The sequence below is a fragment of the Hemicordylus capensis genome, chromosome 2 (genome assembly GCF_027244095.1).
Source record: "Hemicordylus capensis ecotype Gifberg chromosome 2, rHemCap1.1.pri, whole genome shotgun sequence".
NCBI lineage: Eukaryota > Metazoa > Chordata > Lepidosauria > Squamata > Cordylidae > Hemicordylus > Hemicordylus capensis.
Window position 1 is genome coordinate 32,336,484 of NC_069658.1, and position 16,829 is coordinate 32,353,312.

General features: G+C 43.2%; 1 protein-coding gene across 2 annotated transcripts in view; it reads left to right on the plus strand.

Moving 5' to 3' along the window:
* PARP8 (poly(ADP-ribose) polymerase family member 8) overlaps nt 1-16,829 on the plus strand; it is a 244,399-nt gene that overhangs the window by 146,713 nt on the left and 80,857 nt on the right. The window contains exons 1-2 of one of the 2 annotated variants that reach the window (XM_053300673.1): nt 7,616-7,703; nt 7,817-7,894. In XM_053300673.1, the coding sequence (XP_053156648.1) occupies nt 7,623-7,703; nt 7,817-7,894 (159 nt within the window). In that variant the 5' untranslated portion in view covers nt 7,616-7,622. Of the gene's footprint in view, nt 1-7,615; nt 7,704-7,816; nt 7,895-16,829 lie in introns of those variants that run through there. The other variant, XM_053300672.1, reaches the window with a different exon arrangement.

A 16,829-nucleotide genomic window follows, 5' to 3' on the forward strand; every position in this document is an offset into this window, starting at 1 on the left:
AATACACAAGAACACTATAACTCACATTCATTTCAGTAGGAAATGGGAAAGAGTTGTTCCCAGTTATGATCACAGTGTGATATTTCATTTTATGGTGCTATCATCTGTGGTGATGCTGCAGCTGAAAAGCCTCCCTTGTTTATGTGAACTGTAATTGTTGCTGCATGTCTCCCCTTTACTTGAGGTCATTTAGAAGGAGAAGATAAAACAAACCACAATTTTTCTTCAGAAAATTGGCAACTTATTTAAATCTTGTACTTTGACACTGGATGACAATTTGATTTTCTTCTCTCTATATACGTGAATGATGCAAAGCTTGAACTGGAAGATAACTGTAAAAACTTGGATTAGAATCACACGCCATGGAAATTGCTGGCACACTGAATGTAATTTTGAGCAGAATTCTTTTCTCATATAGTTGCACAGCTGATTTCCATTCAGTTACAGACCTGTGTACAAGACATGAATGAAGAATGTGGTAATAGTCTAGATCAAAAATTGTTTTGATCAAAGTGGAGAATATGAGTGATGGGATTCTAATATATACAGTGGTAGACTTATTATCTAAACCTCACAGATATGAGGTTATCTGCTGTATGTCCTCTGGGCAGTTTCATGTTTATGTAACCTTTTCCAAAGAGCAGACTTGGTATTATTCTGATTATTCAAATGCTGAGAGTTCTTCCAAATAAAAAAATCAGTGAACAACACTTCAGAGACATGTTGAAGTGAATGAAGAATGGATGAATGGAGAAGCTTCAGAAGAATGGTGAATGGAGAATATTCTCCAGTACAAGCTGTATTGCATGCAGATGAAAAATTATTTTTGATTTCCCAGTAGTAGAATCTCATTTTTAGGCATCAGCCTTGCAACATGATTTTAAAAAATGGCAACGTTCGTAGTTGCCTGCTTTTGGTATTGAAACATCTGGGATTTTTCTGGCTGCATGAGTCTCCTGCCTCCTCTTCCAGTGTTAATGTTTGACTGGTTCACAATTCTGTGTACTGGCTGACATACGGAGTAATGAAGCATGTGTGCAAACAGGACTTATGGGGATGCAGGGCGAACGCCTGTGCTGCTCTCTTTGCCTCTGTGTTTGGTACACACTCTTGTGCAATGGAGCAAGTGGGGTCTTGCACAGTGCTGTCCCTTCTTCCTGAAGCCCCCTGTGACCATGAAAACCCATCACAGAGGGCCATGGCATGTTGCCATGGCAAAAGAGGACTTCAAGAGGAAGAACGAGTGCTGCACAGGAAGTGCCCTCTTGCTCCATTGCTTAACGGCATGCATGGAACAGGGGTGAGCAGAAGCCCGACTCAGACATTATACTGTATGAGTGTGCAGAAGTCTGTACACTCGTACATGTATTTGTGTGAATGACTGTACCTGTGTTCATTTTAAATGTGAACCTGGATACAGGCCCTTCAAATGCATGGTACAGATAGGAAGTGTACTTATGTACCTGTGTTAAGCATAACTTGTGAATGTCTGTGCCTCTGTGGAAATCTGTACCTGTGTACACTGTACTCATTGTACAAGTGTAGAACATAACATGTGAGTGGGCCTAGAGCCATGTATGTGGTAGCAAGCATGACTTGTCCCCATAGCTAAGCAGGGTCTGCCCTGGTTGCATCTGAATGGGAGACTTGATGTGTGAGCACTGTAAGATATTCCCCTCAGGGGATGAAGCCGCTCTGGGAAGAGCAGAAGGTTTCAAGTTCCCTCCCTGGCTTCTCCAAGATAGGGCTGAGAGAGATTCCTGCCTGCAACCTTGGAGAAGCCACTGCCAGTCTGTGAAGACAATACTGAGCTAGATAGACCAATGGTCTGACTCAGTATATGGCAGTTTCCTATGTTCCTATGTGTTCCTCCTGCATCCCTGCACAAGTCCTATTCCCATGTGTGCTTCATTAGTCAGTATGCCATCCACTCATGTGTTTGTGGATGTATAATGAGATAAAGAAAGTTCATTACTTTTTTTCCCCAGTAGCCACAACCATGAAGATAGTTTATGTCTTCCCACTTATTCAGTTTGGTTTAAACTAACTTTTCCCCATGTGTTTGTGTCCCAGAGACATTGTCATGGAGAGGAATTCAGTCTTGAGAACTTGGATCTTCCTTTTATTGCAAGGAAGTTTCCCAGGCTCATCCATAGCAGTTAAGAATATAGTTCCTGGGCCAGTGTACTCAAGATATTGGTAGGGAGGGAGAGTTGATGTGTAAGTACCTCTAGCCAACCTCCAAGGATTTATCTATCTTGTTCCTAATGGAACAAGACTTCCTAATGGAAATCTGGTGGTATCATAAGACTTATAAGCATATACAAATGCCGTCATCCAGCCTGACTTTAATTTGTGCTATGTTACTTACTTACTTATATGCCATCCTATATTTGGGTGGTTTACAATTTAAACAAACAGCAACTAAAACCTAAAAATCATATAAAACAGATCAAAATTACCATAAATAAAACTTTAAAACATCATAAACTAAAAGCCTGATGAAACAGGTGTGTTTTCAAAATTCGTTTTAAAACAACCAGAGATTCTGATTTCATTTGGGACTGTGTTCCAGAGCCTTGGGGAAACCCTAGAGAACCACAGGGCTCTGTGGGCACCAGGAGTCAAAATCGCCTTGATGACACACTTTACCTTAAGCTGATAAAAAGCACACCTGGCCACTGCCTCAGCCTCAGGTACCAGGGAGAGGTTTGGGTTCAGAAGTACTCCCAAGCTACGTATCTAATCTTTCAGGGGGAATGTAACCCCATCCAGAACAGGGAGATCTGAACAATTTCCTAAGTTTTGGCCTCCCACAATGAGTACCTGTGTCTTGTTTGGATTCAACTTCATTTTGTTCTCACTCATCCCGCCCATTCCTGTTTCCACACAAGCATTTAGAGAGGTTCAGCCATCTCTTGACAATGCTGATATGAAGAAATAGAGCTGGGAGTTATCAGCATATTGACAGTAACCAGCACCAAATCTCCTGATGATCTCGCCTAGCGGTTTCATGTGGATGTTAAAAAGTATTGGAAATGGAATGGAGCCCTGTGGGACTTCATATAATATCTCTCACTTTGAAGAGCAACAATATCAAAGTGATACCATCTGGAATCTACCAGAGAGGTAGGAGCAGAACCATTGCAAAGCAGTGTCTTTCACCCCCTCAAGCAGAACAGAAGGATACCATGGTCGCTGGTATCAAAAGCCTCTGAGAGATCCAAGAGGAACAACAGGATCACATGCCACTTGTCAGTTCCCCATGGGAGATCATCCATCAGGCCCACCAAGGCAGTCTCCACCCCAAAGCCTGCCTGAAAGTCAGTTTGAAATGGGTCCAGATAATCTGCTTCTTCCAAGACTGACTGGAGTTGAGGCCCCCACCCACTCAATCACCTTGCCCAATCCTGGTAGATTGGAGACAGGCCTATAATTGCCTAGCTCTGCGGGATCCAATGCAGGTTTCCTCAAAAGAGAATATTTTATTCATTCATTTATTTATTCATTTATTCATTTATTTATTTTTACATTTTATATCCCACTCTTCCTCGAGGAGCCCAGAGCGGTGTACTACATACTTAAGTTTCTTCTCACAATAACCCTGTGAAGTAGGTTAGGCTGCGAGAGAGGTGACTGGCCCAGAGTCACCCAGCAAGTATTATGGCTGAAAGGGGATTTGAACTCGCGTCTCCGCAGTCCTAGTCCAGCACTCTAACCACTTCACCACACTGGCTCATGATGCTGGTTTAGCTAAAATGTAATTTGAGAATGAAAAATGCCCTACTGTCTTTATTCGAAACAGAGCTAGCCCAAGGATGGGTGACTACATGTGAGCACTGTAAGATATTCTCTTTGGGGAATGAGACCATAGCTTAGTGGAAGAATATCTGCATGCTTGCATGCAGAAGGTCCCAAGTTCACTCCCTGGCATCTCTAGGTAGGGCTGGGAGACTCATGCCTGTAACTTTGCCACCAGTCAGTACAGACAATACTGAGCTATATGGGCAGCTTCTTATAAGGCAGCTTCTTATGATCCTAAGCAGAAATTTATCAAGCCCCTGGTTTGATAAATCACTCACCAGTGTCTTGATAAACCTCCCATTTGTACTGCCTGACTGGAACCAAAAAAGCAGAGGGATTGCCTAGTACCTGGAAGACCACAGTACATGGCTGGTCAGATGTTTTTGTGTTATCACCAGTTTTCACAGCCCGGGGTTAAAGAGTGGGACAGAATAATGTAAAGCAGCCATTAGTGAAATGCTTGTGCTATAATGTTCTGTACAGATATGCATGAGGGGGAAAATGGGAAACAATGGGATGGAATAGTCAAGGGGAAATTCCAAGTCCTATTCTGCATTGTGGGGTTACATTAATGCTACGTTTGTACATAACACGAAACCAGAGGTGAAGGGACCTCCGGTTTCAAAAACTGTATATCCAAATGCGGGTAACTCCAGTTTCACACAAAAATGGACCTTCATTTTTCCCCTCCCAAGACAGAGATTTGTACCGTCAGTCTCTGTTGAGGTGTGCCACCTGGACCTCTGGTTCTGCAGTGCCAGTGTTACGTCTGAATGCTGGCACTGCAGTAAGCTCCTCCCTTCCTCTGGCTGTGATTGACTGCCAGGACTGTCCTTCAGTAAAGAAGGAAGCAGGCAGCCAATTCCCCCTCCTCTCTACAGTCAGTGATACTGCAGAGAGGGAGCTCTCTTGAACATCTGTATTCAGACAGGAGATTGGGTGGGTGGCAGAGTGATACCGCGGGTCCACCATGGTACCCATAGTTCCATGCTATGTCTGAAGGCAGCCTAAGTTTCTGGTAACTAGCAGAGGGTACCTTTTCAGACATATGCCCCAAGCTTTGGGGGCTGTTTTTGCAACATCTTAGACACTTAACTATATCTCCTGCCAATCATAAGGTTTACACAGCTTTTATTTCCTTTTAATGAGGGTGAAATCGAGAAGTGTTTGTTTCATAGATAATAGTGCAAAGTCTCCAAAACATGCTGGAATAAAGCAGTTCTTACATACTAAATGAGAAGGGAGGTTGTAGGCACCAAATGCTGAATCGACAATTAAGTTTACCAGCTTGTTCCATCCTCAGCATATTTTGCTGCATTCTTGGCAAACAGAGGTAGGGATACGGTGAGAAACTCTCACCTCCTCTGAGGTTCCACTGCCCTTCCCATTGCTGCCTTTCAAACATGGTTAAAGGTGGTGGAGAGAAGATGAATTTGCCTACACAAGTAAGTGTGCTAATGTGCTGTAAACTTTGTAATTACCAATCTGAGTTGCATAATCAAATTATCTTGCCTGGACTTAGGGGTCTAGGTTTCTTCTGGACCTATGTTTCATTCTGTTGCATTCTTCCCTGCTGCCTCCCCTCCCAATGTCAAGTATATTGCTATTGAGCTCCTAAATTCTGAATCAGTGTTGAGTCACTCTGAATCATGCTCATGGTGTATAGGAGGCCCACGTGGTTGCTAGGGGCAACTCTTAAGTGTTCCTTCTAATAGCAAGATTTCCCCATTAACTTAAGCAACCTCTCCCCCTCTTCAGTATGTGTGTGCTTGACGTGGTTAGCTTGAAAGACTGCTTAGGAGACTTCTCAACGTCAAATAATAATATGTTGACTTAAAAATAAATATTGATAATAATATTGCAGTCTTACTAGGATAGAGGAGGAGAGACAGAGAAAAATTACTATTCTGTATGAAGACCTGAAATTCATTGCTGTTATATGCCACATACTTGGTATTAAATTGCTTGACAAATGTGTTTGTTCAGAATATGTTAGAGCAGGGGTAGGAAACCTTGGCCCTCCAGCTGCTGTTGAACTACAGCTCCCATCATTCTCAGCCACAATTATTGTAGCTGGGGATGTGGGGGTTGTGGCTCAACATCAGCTGGAGAGCCAAGGTTGCTTGCTCCTGTATTAGAAGCTTTCTGAATGAGGTATATGAGATTGTACAATGCACATTGTGCCCCGCTGGGAGAGGGTCTCTGGAGAAGATTCTCATGGCCCTGGTGTTGCAAGCTTTGCCTCAAAGATGGAGACACCCGCTAAGCCTTTTTGCAACCATTATTTCCAACAATAACTAGGAGGGGGATAAGCTGGCATTCCTCTGCCAAACTCAATGACTGATATTTACACTAGTGATGCACCAGAACTGATACAGAGACTATCGCTGTGCTGTTGCATGTGGCAGGGCGGTGGAGAGGTGATTTTTCTTACAATTTTCCTTTCCTTCTGAAGCCCACAATGTCTCCTGAAAATATGTCCCTGAGAGAAGGCACAGCGGGCTTCAGAAAGAAGGAAACTCACAAAAAAACCCACCCTACACCCTTGTGTGTGCTCCAGCACAGCACTAGTCTGCATATAAGCACTGCTGCACCACACAGGTGGGTGTCAGTTGATATCAACAAAGTTGCTTTTATAACCCTGTAAATGGGTGTCACAGCACTAGGGATGGGCCCGGACTGGTCTGGAGGCCATCGAAAAGGCCTCCGGACCAGTCTGGACCGGTCTGGACCTGGGTGGTTCGGATTGGGGGTGGGGGGTTGCTTTAAGAGCGGCAGGAGGGTTTACTTACCCCTCCTGCCGCTTTCCGCTGTGGCGCCATAATTTGTAGAGTAATTGGGGCGGCAGGAAACCTCCCTGCTGCCCCTTCCCCGCTGTGGCTCTGCAAAGCTCCCAGTAATGCTTTGTGTGTGCGCACGTCAGTGACCGCAGTGTGGTGGTTCCGTGCACACCCCTACACAGCACTGGCCTCTCCACCACCGTTCTTTTGTTTACTTCTCCTTCTCACCTCCCCTAGGCAGGGCCTCAGAGTTCTTGAGGGGAGGGGGTTTGGTTCACCTGAGTCCAAATCTTCCAGGCTTCTTGGGGTCAAGTTCAAGTTCAAGTTCTTTAATGTTACAGCCACAAGCCAAAACAAAAGAAAAAGGTTACAATTATACAACAATAAATAGAATATATATAATTAGAACAGGTTAAAATAATAATTAATTTTTAAAAATTTAACAGACTCGGAAACATCGTGATAATAAAATAAAAACAATAAAATATCCCTATAATTGAGGTACAACCTAACAGGGCGGTTGACAATCAAAATGATGGCCTCTTGCCTGAAGAGGAAGCCCTGTTTGTAAGTTTTGGAAAGCTCCTGGTTAATGAGCTCCTTAGGGTCACTGTGGCAATCTCTCTCTGAAGGCCTCCACCACTTGCCTTCCAACTGCCCCTCTTCACTGGCTGAGCCTGCCTTAACTCCCTCCTGACAACTGATGCATCCCACACTCCCACTAATTGGACCTCCGCCCTGCCGTATCAGGCTGCTCTCACCCCTCAGCTGTACCTCTGTCTGCTGCTGCCTCTCCCCTCCCTCCCCCCGCCCTTCCCCTGGCCCCTCTAGCCCAGCTCCCTGGTCCCACAGTGTCTCGGCTGGCCGCTTGTTGGGCTGCTCTGCCCAGCTGGCCGCCCTGCCTGGGGCCTCTCTGGCCTTGGCTGCCAAGGGAACGTCAGAGCTGATAAGGCCAGCAGGGGCCCCGCCAGACAATGGGCTTCCCTTCCGTGTCATCCTTTGATGACATCATCAGCTAGCTTGATCTGAGACTCCTGCATGGGTCTGCTCTTCTTAATGGGATGTTCTCAGTGCCGGTGTGACCGCGGCCTTTCTAGGGTGCAAGTGCCACCTTGCCAGGTTCTTTATATAATTCATAACTGAAAAGAAGGGAGGTAAAAGAAGGTGTAATTCATCAATTTTATTCTCTCCCTCCCCCCCCCGCCTTTTCTTCTTCTTCTCTTTTTCATCAGGAATCAAGGCACAGTAGTGCGGTTGAAGAAGATTCAGAAGGGGATAATGACTCAGAGGAGTTTTACTATGGAGGACAGGTAAGAGAGAATTATTATCCATCTAGCTGAAAGTTGAATAGTGAAGTTATGCTGTTATTGAGGAATTGTCACTCTGAGAGAGCTCTTGCTTTGCATCCCGAAGGTCCCAGGTTCAATCCCAGTCCATGTAGATAGTAGTGATCAAGAGGAGCTAATGGCCCGATTCAGTATAAGGCAACTTCATATGTTCAAGTTATCTTATTGACAAGAGAATATAGTGGTATGAAATCAATATTTGATGCATATTGAGATTTCAATTACCATTTAAAGCCTAGTTGCACTGTCACAGTGATCATCTGTGTTGTAAAAACCGAAGAAGCAAACTCAAGAAAGGAAGATAAGTAATGTTGTATTTAATGTGAAAATATACCTCTATAGGTCCAACATGTTTCCATAAATTGCCTTCTTTGGGAGTGCAAAGAAAATTTCTTTCAGAGACATGGATTCTCACAAAGCGGCATTATGCTGGCGAGCTCATTCTGTATACAGTGGTCCCTCGACTTACGAACTACTCGACATAAGTATTTTTCGAGTTACAAACGGCTGTTTTAGATCCGGTTTTAGATGCGTTTTTTTCGACTTACAAATTTTTAGATGGGGTTTCCTCGACTTACGAATTTTACATGCGGTTTCCTTGACTTGCCTGCCTGTTTACTGCCTGTTTATTCTTGAAAAGAAATGTTCCTGTGCAGTTTGCAAGCCTTACTGGGGGTCTGGGTCTTTTTTCTAGGCTCCGGAACGCATTAATCCGTTCCCAGTGCATTCCTATGGGAAACCGCTTTTCGACTTACAAACTTTTCGACTTACAAATGTGCATTCGGAACGGATTAATTTCGTAAGTAGAGGGACCACTGTAGCTTGTCCATAATTACATAATGGACAATGCTGGAATGCTATTAGTTCTGCTATATGTTTTAATGATATTTAGTTAATGTCTGTGATCTTAGGAATACCCAGACTGTATTTTATAGAACATGTTAGTGCAGTGTGTGTGTGTGTGTGTGTGTGTGTGTGTGTGTGTGCGCGCACATGTATATGCATGTGTGTGAGAGGGTGTGGTGTGGTGGATGATGGATGGGCTCCCTAAATTGGCAAGATTGGGCTTAACTAGGAGTATTTCTAAAGTAATGAATTGATAATTACATAATTATCTATTAAATTGCATAATTACATAATTTCTATGAAATTACATAATTCCTATGTAATTAATTGAGCAGACATACATCATGAAAGAAAGGTTTAGAAAAGTTCAGAAAAGGTATTACATTTGGAAAGCTTTGAAAAGTGGTTACTCTTATTGGCACAACTCTTAGAATGCAGATGTATGGATCCAAAATTCATATATTAATTCTTAGCGTATTTAATTAGAAGTAAATCTTGTTAATTCCAATCAGACTTTACTCGAAGTAAGTGTGTTAGCATTAGCAAAATAATGCACAAAGTAGGCATTACATGGAGTCTGGCTAAAAATGCACACCACGATATTTCATTGTTTTTTTAAAAAAATCAGTTACATAACTCTTTCAGTCGAGAATAGCATTGTCCGTTTTAGAAGGCTATAAGTTAGATTCACCTTGAGATTTGCTGATTATTATTATTATTTTTTAAAAAAAGAACTGTGCGTCTCTCTTTCTTTTTTCTTTTCTTGCTCTCTCAGTGGAATTTAAAGTACTAGCACATCTCTTCCAAAAGAGGAATGAAAGGGTTGTCCCTATCCTAGTATCTTTTGTGAGAACAATGCAATGTTTGATTAGGACACTTGCTTCAGCTTGCCTTTTTGCTGCTCAAGAATTACTTTCCATGCTTTTTGTCCTTTGTAAAACATATTTAAAACAGAATGTCAGTGAATTTGTAGAAGCATTAAGGAAATATGTTGAAAAGACTGCCCTTTTGAGAAATTAATCTATACAGTGAATTCGATACACTTTAGATGCATATGTGCAACTATGGACACCTGCAGGAATTTTTATGGAGAAGGGGTGGGCAAAGTATGTACAAAGAAAAGCACACAGATATATGTACCCAGCGTTCCACATTAATCTAGCCATGAATCTGGGTGCAAATGTTCCTTCCCCACTCCATAGACACCCATATGTGTAACCTTCCTCCTCTGTGTCTTGCTTAAATTGATGCATTGCATTTTATTCATCTTAGAGAAGAACATCACACTTGCCTTCTGGATCTGATCCAAAGGTGCCATCTTAGTGCAATATTTTGACTCCCAACAATGACCAGCCAGGTTCCTTTGGAAGCTCTCAGTGGCATCGTTACAGTGGCCCGGAGGCCATGGGCCCCCAATGTTTTTGGGAGTGCTCCATATCCCCCTGCACCTCACCCCACTTCACTTCCACCACCACAGCAAGGATGGCAGCAGAAGAGCTAAGCTGTGTGCCACTGGGCATGTGAAAAATGAGCAGGGAAGTGGTGGTAGATGCACATGCACCACTTCCCAGCTGGCTTTTTGTACTCCAGGGTGGTGGTGCATTGTTTAGTTCCACTGCTGCTATCGTGTCGGTGATGGTGGTGATAAGTGGCAGCAGCAGCAATGAAGGCCAATCCCCATGATGGTGCAGGAGCCCAGGCCCTGGAAGAAAATAAGGTTTAAGGAATGTCATGCCGCCTTTGGCACCACAACAGTCTGGTCCAAGTCCTGGATCTTTTGGAGGCATAGCAATACCCCTGGAAACTCTCAAGCAGGGTGTGAAGCTGGTGGCCGCACTCGTTCACCGCATCATAAAACGTTACAGTTGGAAGGGAGCTTGGAGACCTTCTACTCCAACTAGAGATGCACACAAAACCGGAAAAGCCAGTTTGTCTTGAATCCTTACTGGATTCCCCTTACAGAAGAATTCCGAGCCGACCCGGTTTGGACTGAACTCGGACTGGCGGAGGCCAGTCTGGTTCAAACCTGAACCCTTCAACCCTAGCCACTTCACATACCCCTAAGTCCAACCCCTGCTCAGTGCAGGAAATTCCTATTAGAGATGTGCAAACAGGTTCGACCCCGAATCAGTTCGATGTTGAACCAGTTCGGTTTGATGGTTCAGGGTCAGACCGAACCACCCCCTGTTTGACCTGAACTTGGACCGAACCCCACCCCGCCCCGACGGTTTGGGGAGCTCACAAATTTTTTTTAATCATTTTTTTGAAAAAACAACAACACCTCTTTCCCCTTAAGGGGAGTTCCTTGGAATGGGGCAGGGGGGTCCACGGAGGTTCCCCCTCCCCCTGCCATCCTCCGTTATCACTCCCTCCAGCCCATTCAGGCCTCAGTAGTTCGGCGTGGTGCCCAAAATGGCGGCCACCGTGCATGCGCAAATGGCCTCTGAGGCCTGGCACGACCCAGGGCATTGCAGAGACCATTTGCGCATGTGTGGTAGCTGCCATTTTGTGCAATGCGCCGAACTACAGGCCTCCATAGTTCGGCTCGGTGCTCAAAATGGTGGCCCCCACTCATGTGCAAATGGTCTCTGTGAGGCCCTGGGCCATGCCGGGCTGCCATTTTGGGCACTGTGCCAAACTACGGAGGCCTAAACCTGCCGAAGAACCGGGGCCAGAGGGGGTGATAACGGAATCTGGTGGGGGGAGGGGGAACCTCCGCGGACCCTACCACCACCCCAAGGAACTCCCCCAAAGGGGAAAAAGATTTTTTTTTAAATCGCGAACCCCCTGAACCAAACCAAACGGGGGTGGGGGTTCGAGGGGGTGCCGGACCGAACTTGTCCGGTTAGGTTCTAGTCCAGTTTGGACTCGAACCGTACTGGGCCAGCCTGTTCTGTGCACATCTCTAATTCCTATTGCTTCCCTGAGAAATGGCTGTCCAGCCTCTGTTTGAAAACCTCCAGTGAAGGAGAACCGACCACCGCACAAGGCAGACTATTCCACTGTTGAACAGCTCTTACATTTAAGAAGTTCTTCTTAATTTTTTTTTAAAGTTTTAAAATAGTTTTTTAAAATAGGGTGTTGGGTTGTTGTTTTTTACTATTTTTTTGTATTGCATTTTGTATTTTTTAAATTTGATTGTAATTTTTTGTTTTATGTAATTATGTGTTTTTATTGTATATTTTATTCTATTATGAGCTGCCTAGAGAACAATTTGTTATGGGGTGGCTAACAAACAAAGTTGTTGTGTCTGGTCTAAATCTGCTTGCTTGCAATTTCAACCTGTTGTTTCTCATCCTTCCCTCAGGAGCAACAGATTACAAGTCTGTTCTCTCTTCTCTGTGACACCCCTTCATATATTTTCATCTTCTCCCAGTCTTCTCTTCTCCAAGCAAAACATACCCACTTCCATCAACCATTCCTCACAGGACTCATCATCTTTATTGTTGCCCTCCTTGAACCCATTCCAGTTTATTAACATCCTTTGTAAAATGTGCATCCCAGGATTGGACACAGTATTCCCTTTCATCAAGCATCTAAATAATCCTTATTTTTTATAACACAGAAAAAAGGAGGAAATATTACCTAAATCAACACTTAGAGTAACAAAACTGTTAAACACACACACACACACACACACACACACACACACACACACACACACACACACTACAGGAAGAAACCTGGTCTTATGGTAGCAAGCATGACTTGTCCCCTTAAGCTAAGCATGGTCTGCCTTGTTTGCATACGAAAGGGAGACTAAAAGTGTCAGCACTGTAAGATATTCCCCTTAGGGGATGGAGCCAATCTGGGAAGAGCATCTAGGGTCCAAGTTCCTTCCCTGGCATCTCTAAGATAGGGCTGAGAGAGATTCCTGCCTGCAACCTTGGAGAAGCCGCTGCCAGTCTGTGTAGACAATACTGAGCGAGATGGACCAACAGTCTGACTCAGTATATGGCAGCGTCCTATGTTCCTATGTATGTACATGCATCCAAAATATTTTAAAAAAATAAATACGGTGGCTCATGTCCTGACCAAACATGTGTGGGCACTTTACCACCCACACAGCACCATTCTCCACATAGCACTATTCCCCACACTTAAGAAATGTGAACAACCCTGAGCTCTTGCTGAGGGACAAGCGACATCAAGCCTAAGGAAGAAGCCAACAGCAGTCCAATTCTTAAGTTGGGTGGAGACCAATAGTAGACAATTGCCATCGCAGAAGACTTGGTATAGTCAAAACATGTCTGGCAACAACACAAGACTGACCAGATGCTAGCAAGGTTACAACATAATACTTGTTATCTTCTAATTAACACATGATATTGGGAACATTAATCTATACTCCCATTTTATCCCAAATTTTGAAATGAACCATTGGACTTTCCAGTTGGACACAGATATGATCTTAATGACCATTTTGTGTTCATTTTATTGAGACATATAGATATATTTTTATTCATTTTATTCAGATTCATTATATCTTACATAGTTGGACAGTTTTTCAAACCATACAGTTTTATTACTATCCTATAAAATATTTGTATATAATATTTGGATTCTTTTTTTATGTTCTGATATATAGTTGTGAATCCAAACAGGATTTTCTTTCCTTTTGCCAAGCAACATGTTTCCAGTATACAAGAGTGCTTTCAGAGCATGGGCAAGCTAAAAGACAAAACATTCGGTCTTGCACTACAGTGCAAGACCACACATGCTTTGAAAGTACAGCAGAGCAGTGCAGGGGCTAGGGTGTGGCCATTCATGTTAGGAGCGCCTGTGCTTTGTTCAAGTTGTCAGCCAGTGCCATTAAACACTCAAGTTAAACACTAAAGTTTCAGTTTGCTCTCTCCTTCAAAAGTTTAACATGATGCATGTCATGATCCTTTCATAGAGTAACTCGTGAAACATATAGTGTGCAGCCGTTCTGTCGGAGGAGGTACCCTTTTTAAAATAAACCAAAATCAGAACTGGAGTGTAAACGTATTTTATAAACTATCAAATATTTGGTAATTAATTTTGGCCAACTGTATATGTGTTCCTTGAACAAGTGAGTTTGTGCTGTCCTTTCTACACTCCCCCACCTTCAAATCCTGGAGAAATACAGCTAGAAGGAATAGCAATAAAATGCACGCCGAAATGAACACGCCAGCATTTCTCAAGGAAAACAAATAAGTACAAGATGAACAATCGGCTAGTGCTGGACAAATATTAGAGGCAGCTGTATGTGCTCAGACACCTGTATTTGAAAGCAAAAGGGTCATGAGAAGAGACAAGAGATCAATAGAAAAGAGCACTCAGGAGCCAGACAAGCAGACAGGTTTTAAAATGGGATTTCAAAAATCAGAGACAGAAGAACAGAGCAGGTTTACAGGCTTGGGGAAATATTGAAATAGAGCCTTAGCAAAATTCATCATTCTAAAAAGATTGTGAGATAAAAAGAGAAAGAAACCAGGAAGAGAAGCAGCAGGAAGCAAAATGGAAATGAATCTTGTCATTAGTAGTAAGGTTGTGATAAAAGGTCACAGGTCTTTGACTGGTGGCAGGAAAAGAGATGTGAGAGTTTTGCTTGCTTTCCTCTAATGTCCCTCTGAAAGGAAGAATTCAGAGAACAAGTACTTCATGAATCCTCAGAAGTGAGCAGAGACTTCTGTTGGCAGAAGAATATCATGATGTTGAAATAATCATAGAATAGGTCTCACTTCAGAAAGTAGGAGGAGAATATCTTGGACACTAGAAACATACAGTTGGGTGGAGGCTGGTATTAGGGCCTTGTTTCCATTGAGAAGCAAATAGGCAGGCGAGGGCATCAGGCCTGGAGTGGGTCTTTCCAGTGCTCCTTGATAGCACTTTGAAGCTTTGGGATGCCGAGTAGGTTTTGGCCCAGTTGGATTCACTTTGCCCCCCTTTGGCTCAAAGTGAAGCACTGTCTGGGGGTCCAAAGAGGAATCCAAAGTGAAGCAAACTTGGCTGAACCTTTCAGCTCCTCAAAGCTTCACCATTGCTGCAGCCTTAGAAAACACTACACACCCCAGGAGCACCGACACCATTTCCCAAGACTCCAGAGGGGGGGAAACCCTCCTTTTACAATCAAGCCACAGAACATGACTTGCTCACATATGTCAGGGAGTGAAGAGAACGGCTACTAGAGCCTTTCCCTGCTGCCCCTAGTAAGTAGTTTGAGGGGTGAGGTGGGTGATGGGGATGAAGTTTTGCTTTGAGCTGCCAAAGGGTTTGACTTGAAGCAAAGCAAGCATTCTCAAAGTGGACCAAAGTGGTGCTGGAGGAAACAAATCAGGGATCCTTTCAAAGTGGTCCCCCAAGCAAAGTGTTCCCACTTTGAATAGACCTGCTCCCTGTTGCCATCATCTGGTTTACAGAGAACACAACATTGCTGTTCTTAAATTCATGATGAAGCTGCTGTTCCAGACACCAAAATTATGAGTGACAGTTGAATAGTGCACTTCCTGGTCATTTTAATTCATTCTCCATCTTCTTTCTTTTCTTCCCTGGTGCAATTCTTGTCCTCACCTTTACATTGTAATTTTGAGAACAGGGTCTGTGTTACTTCTGACTTTTGTACAGCACCTCACAGTTTGGTCACAATAATTATGGTAGGTAAGATTGCATTTAGCTGTTGTAATATTTTGGCTTGCAAAGCAAGAACATCATGTTACTTGTTTTGCACAAAAGTAAAATAAAATGAAGTTAAACAATCTTATCAGTCAAATGTAATTTGTGTGTTATTGGTGGTCAAAACTGTGAGAAAAGCTGGGAGTAATGGAAAGATCATGAAGCAGTGACAGTGAAGAAGAAAGCTCTGCTTTGATCTTTGATAAAAGGGTTTCTTTACCATTGCTAGTCACCTGTGCAGACTCATTCTTCAGAAAATATGCTTTCCTTTTCTCAAACAACAAAAAAGCCTATACCATGTCTCAGTTTAATGGCTCATCTCTTCTAAACATAATCCTTTCAGACACAAGAAAGCAATACCTTTTATATTTTCAAGTATTTCACTTTTTCGCGGTGACAATCTTTGTTCACTCTTTCTGTCTTTCTGAAAATAACAGCAGATCTGCACTTGTCTGGGCAGAGGCATTAGCTGTTAGTTTTCAGCCATTCTGCTCCTGGAATCTACGCTTATAGGCTGTGTTCAAGCTTGCTAGTCATCAGCTATGTGTACACATTTCTTTCCAATTTCCCCCTTAGATCAGGGAATGCTCATCTGTTCAACAAAGTCCCTTTAGCATTTGTCTGTATTGAATTAGTTTCAGTTCCTACTTGTTAAGAATATTCTGCCAGAAAGCCTTTTGGAAATCTTGACATTATGCAGACATTCAGCTCTTTTTATTTCCCGGTTGGATGCTGCAATATATTTATATGAAAAGAAGTGGCTATGGATTAGTATTCTCACACACAGACCCTCTCTCTCAGAAAATACTTATTAAAACATGCTATATATATGGGCGGGGGAGGGGAATGTCTTTACACATTCTCAGACAGCCAACACAAATCTAGGCTTGGAGACAGGCTGTCTGAGAAGCAGATCCTTGTGCACACAACAAATGACAAATCTAAAATATAGAGATATGAACCAAGAGAGTAATGCACACAGAGGCCCCTTCTGTTTGGACAGATTCATCCTGCTCAGATCCAGGGACTGCACAGATGAGTTGCTTCTTAAGATAGCACACTCTACCATCTTGGATTGCAGGAGAACGATCACATTTTTTAGTACGTCCTCCATGCAAAAGCATCTGGAATACCAGCCCAACCTTCTCACTAGTGTGTTACTTTTTCCTCACCCAGTGTGGTAAAGTCCTAGAAGGATTCTGCCATCTGATCTTGTAGGTCAGTCAGAGAACATCATTCTCTGAGGAACCCTGAAACAGTGAAGAATGGAAGTTTAATTTAAGTACAACTCTTTTGTACCTTCGCATAACGTATGTGGGGATAAGCAAACCCCATAGGTTTCAATTCTGTATGAGTTTGGATTTAATTGGTGACATCCAGACTAATGAAGTACACATGAAGCATGCTACATTCCAGG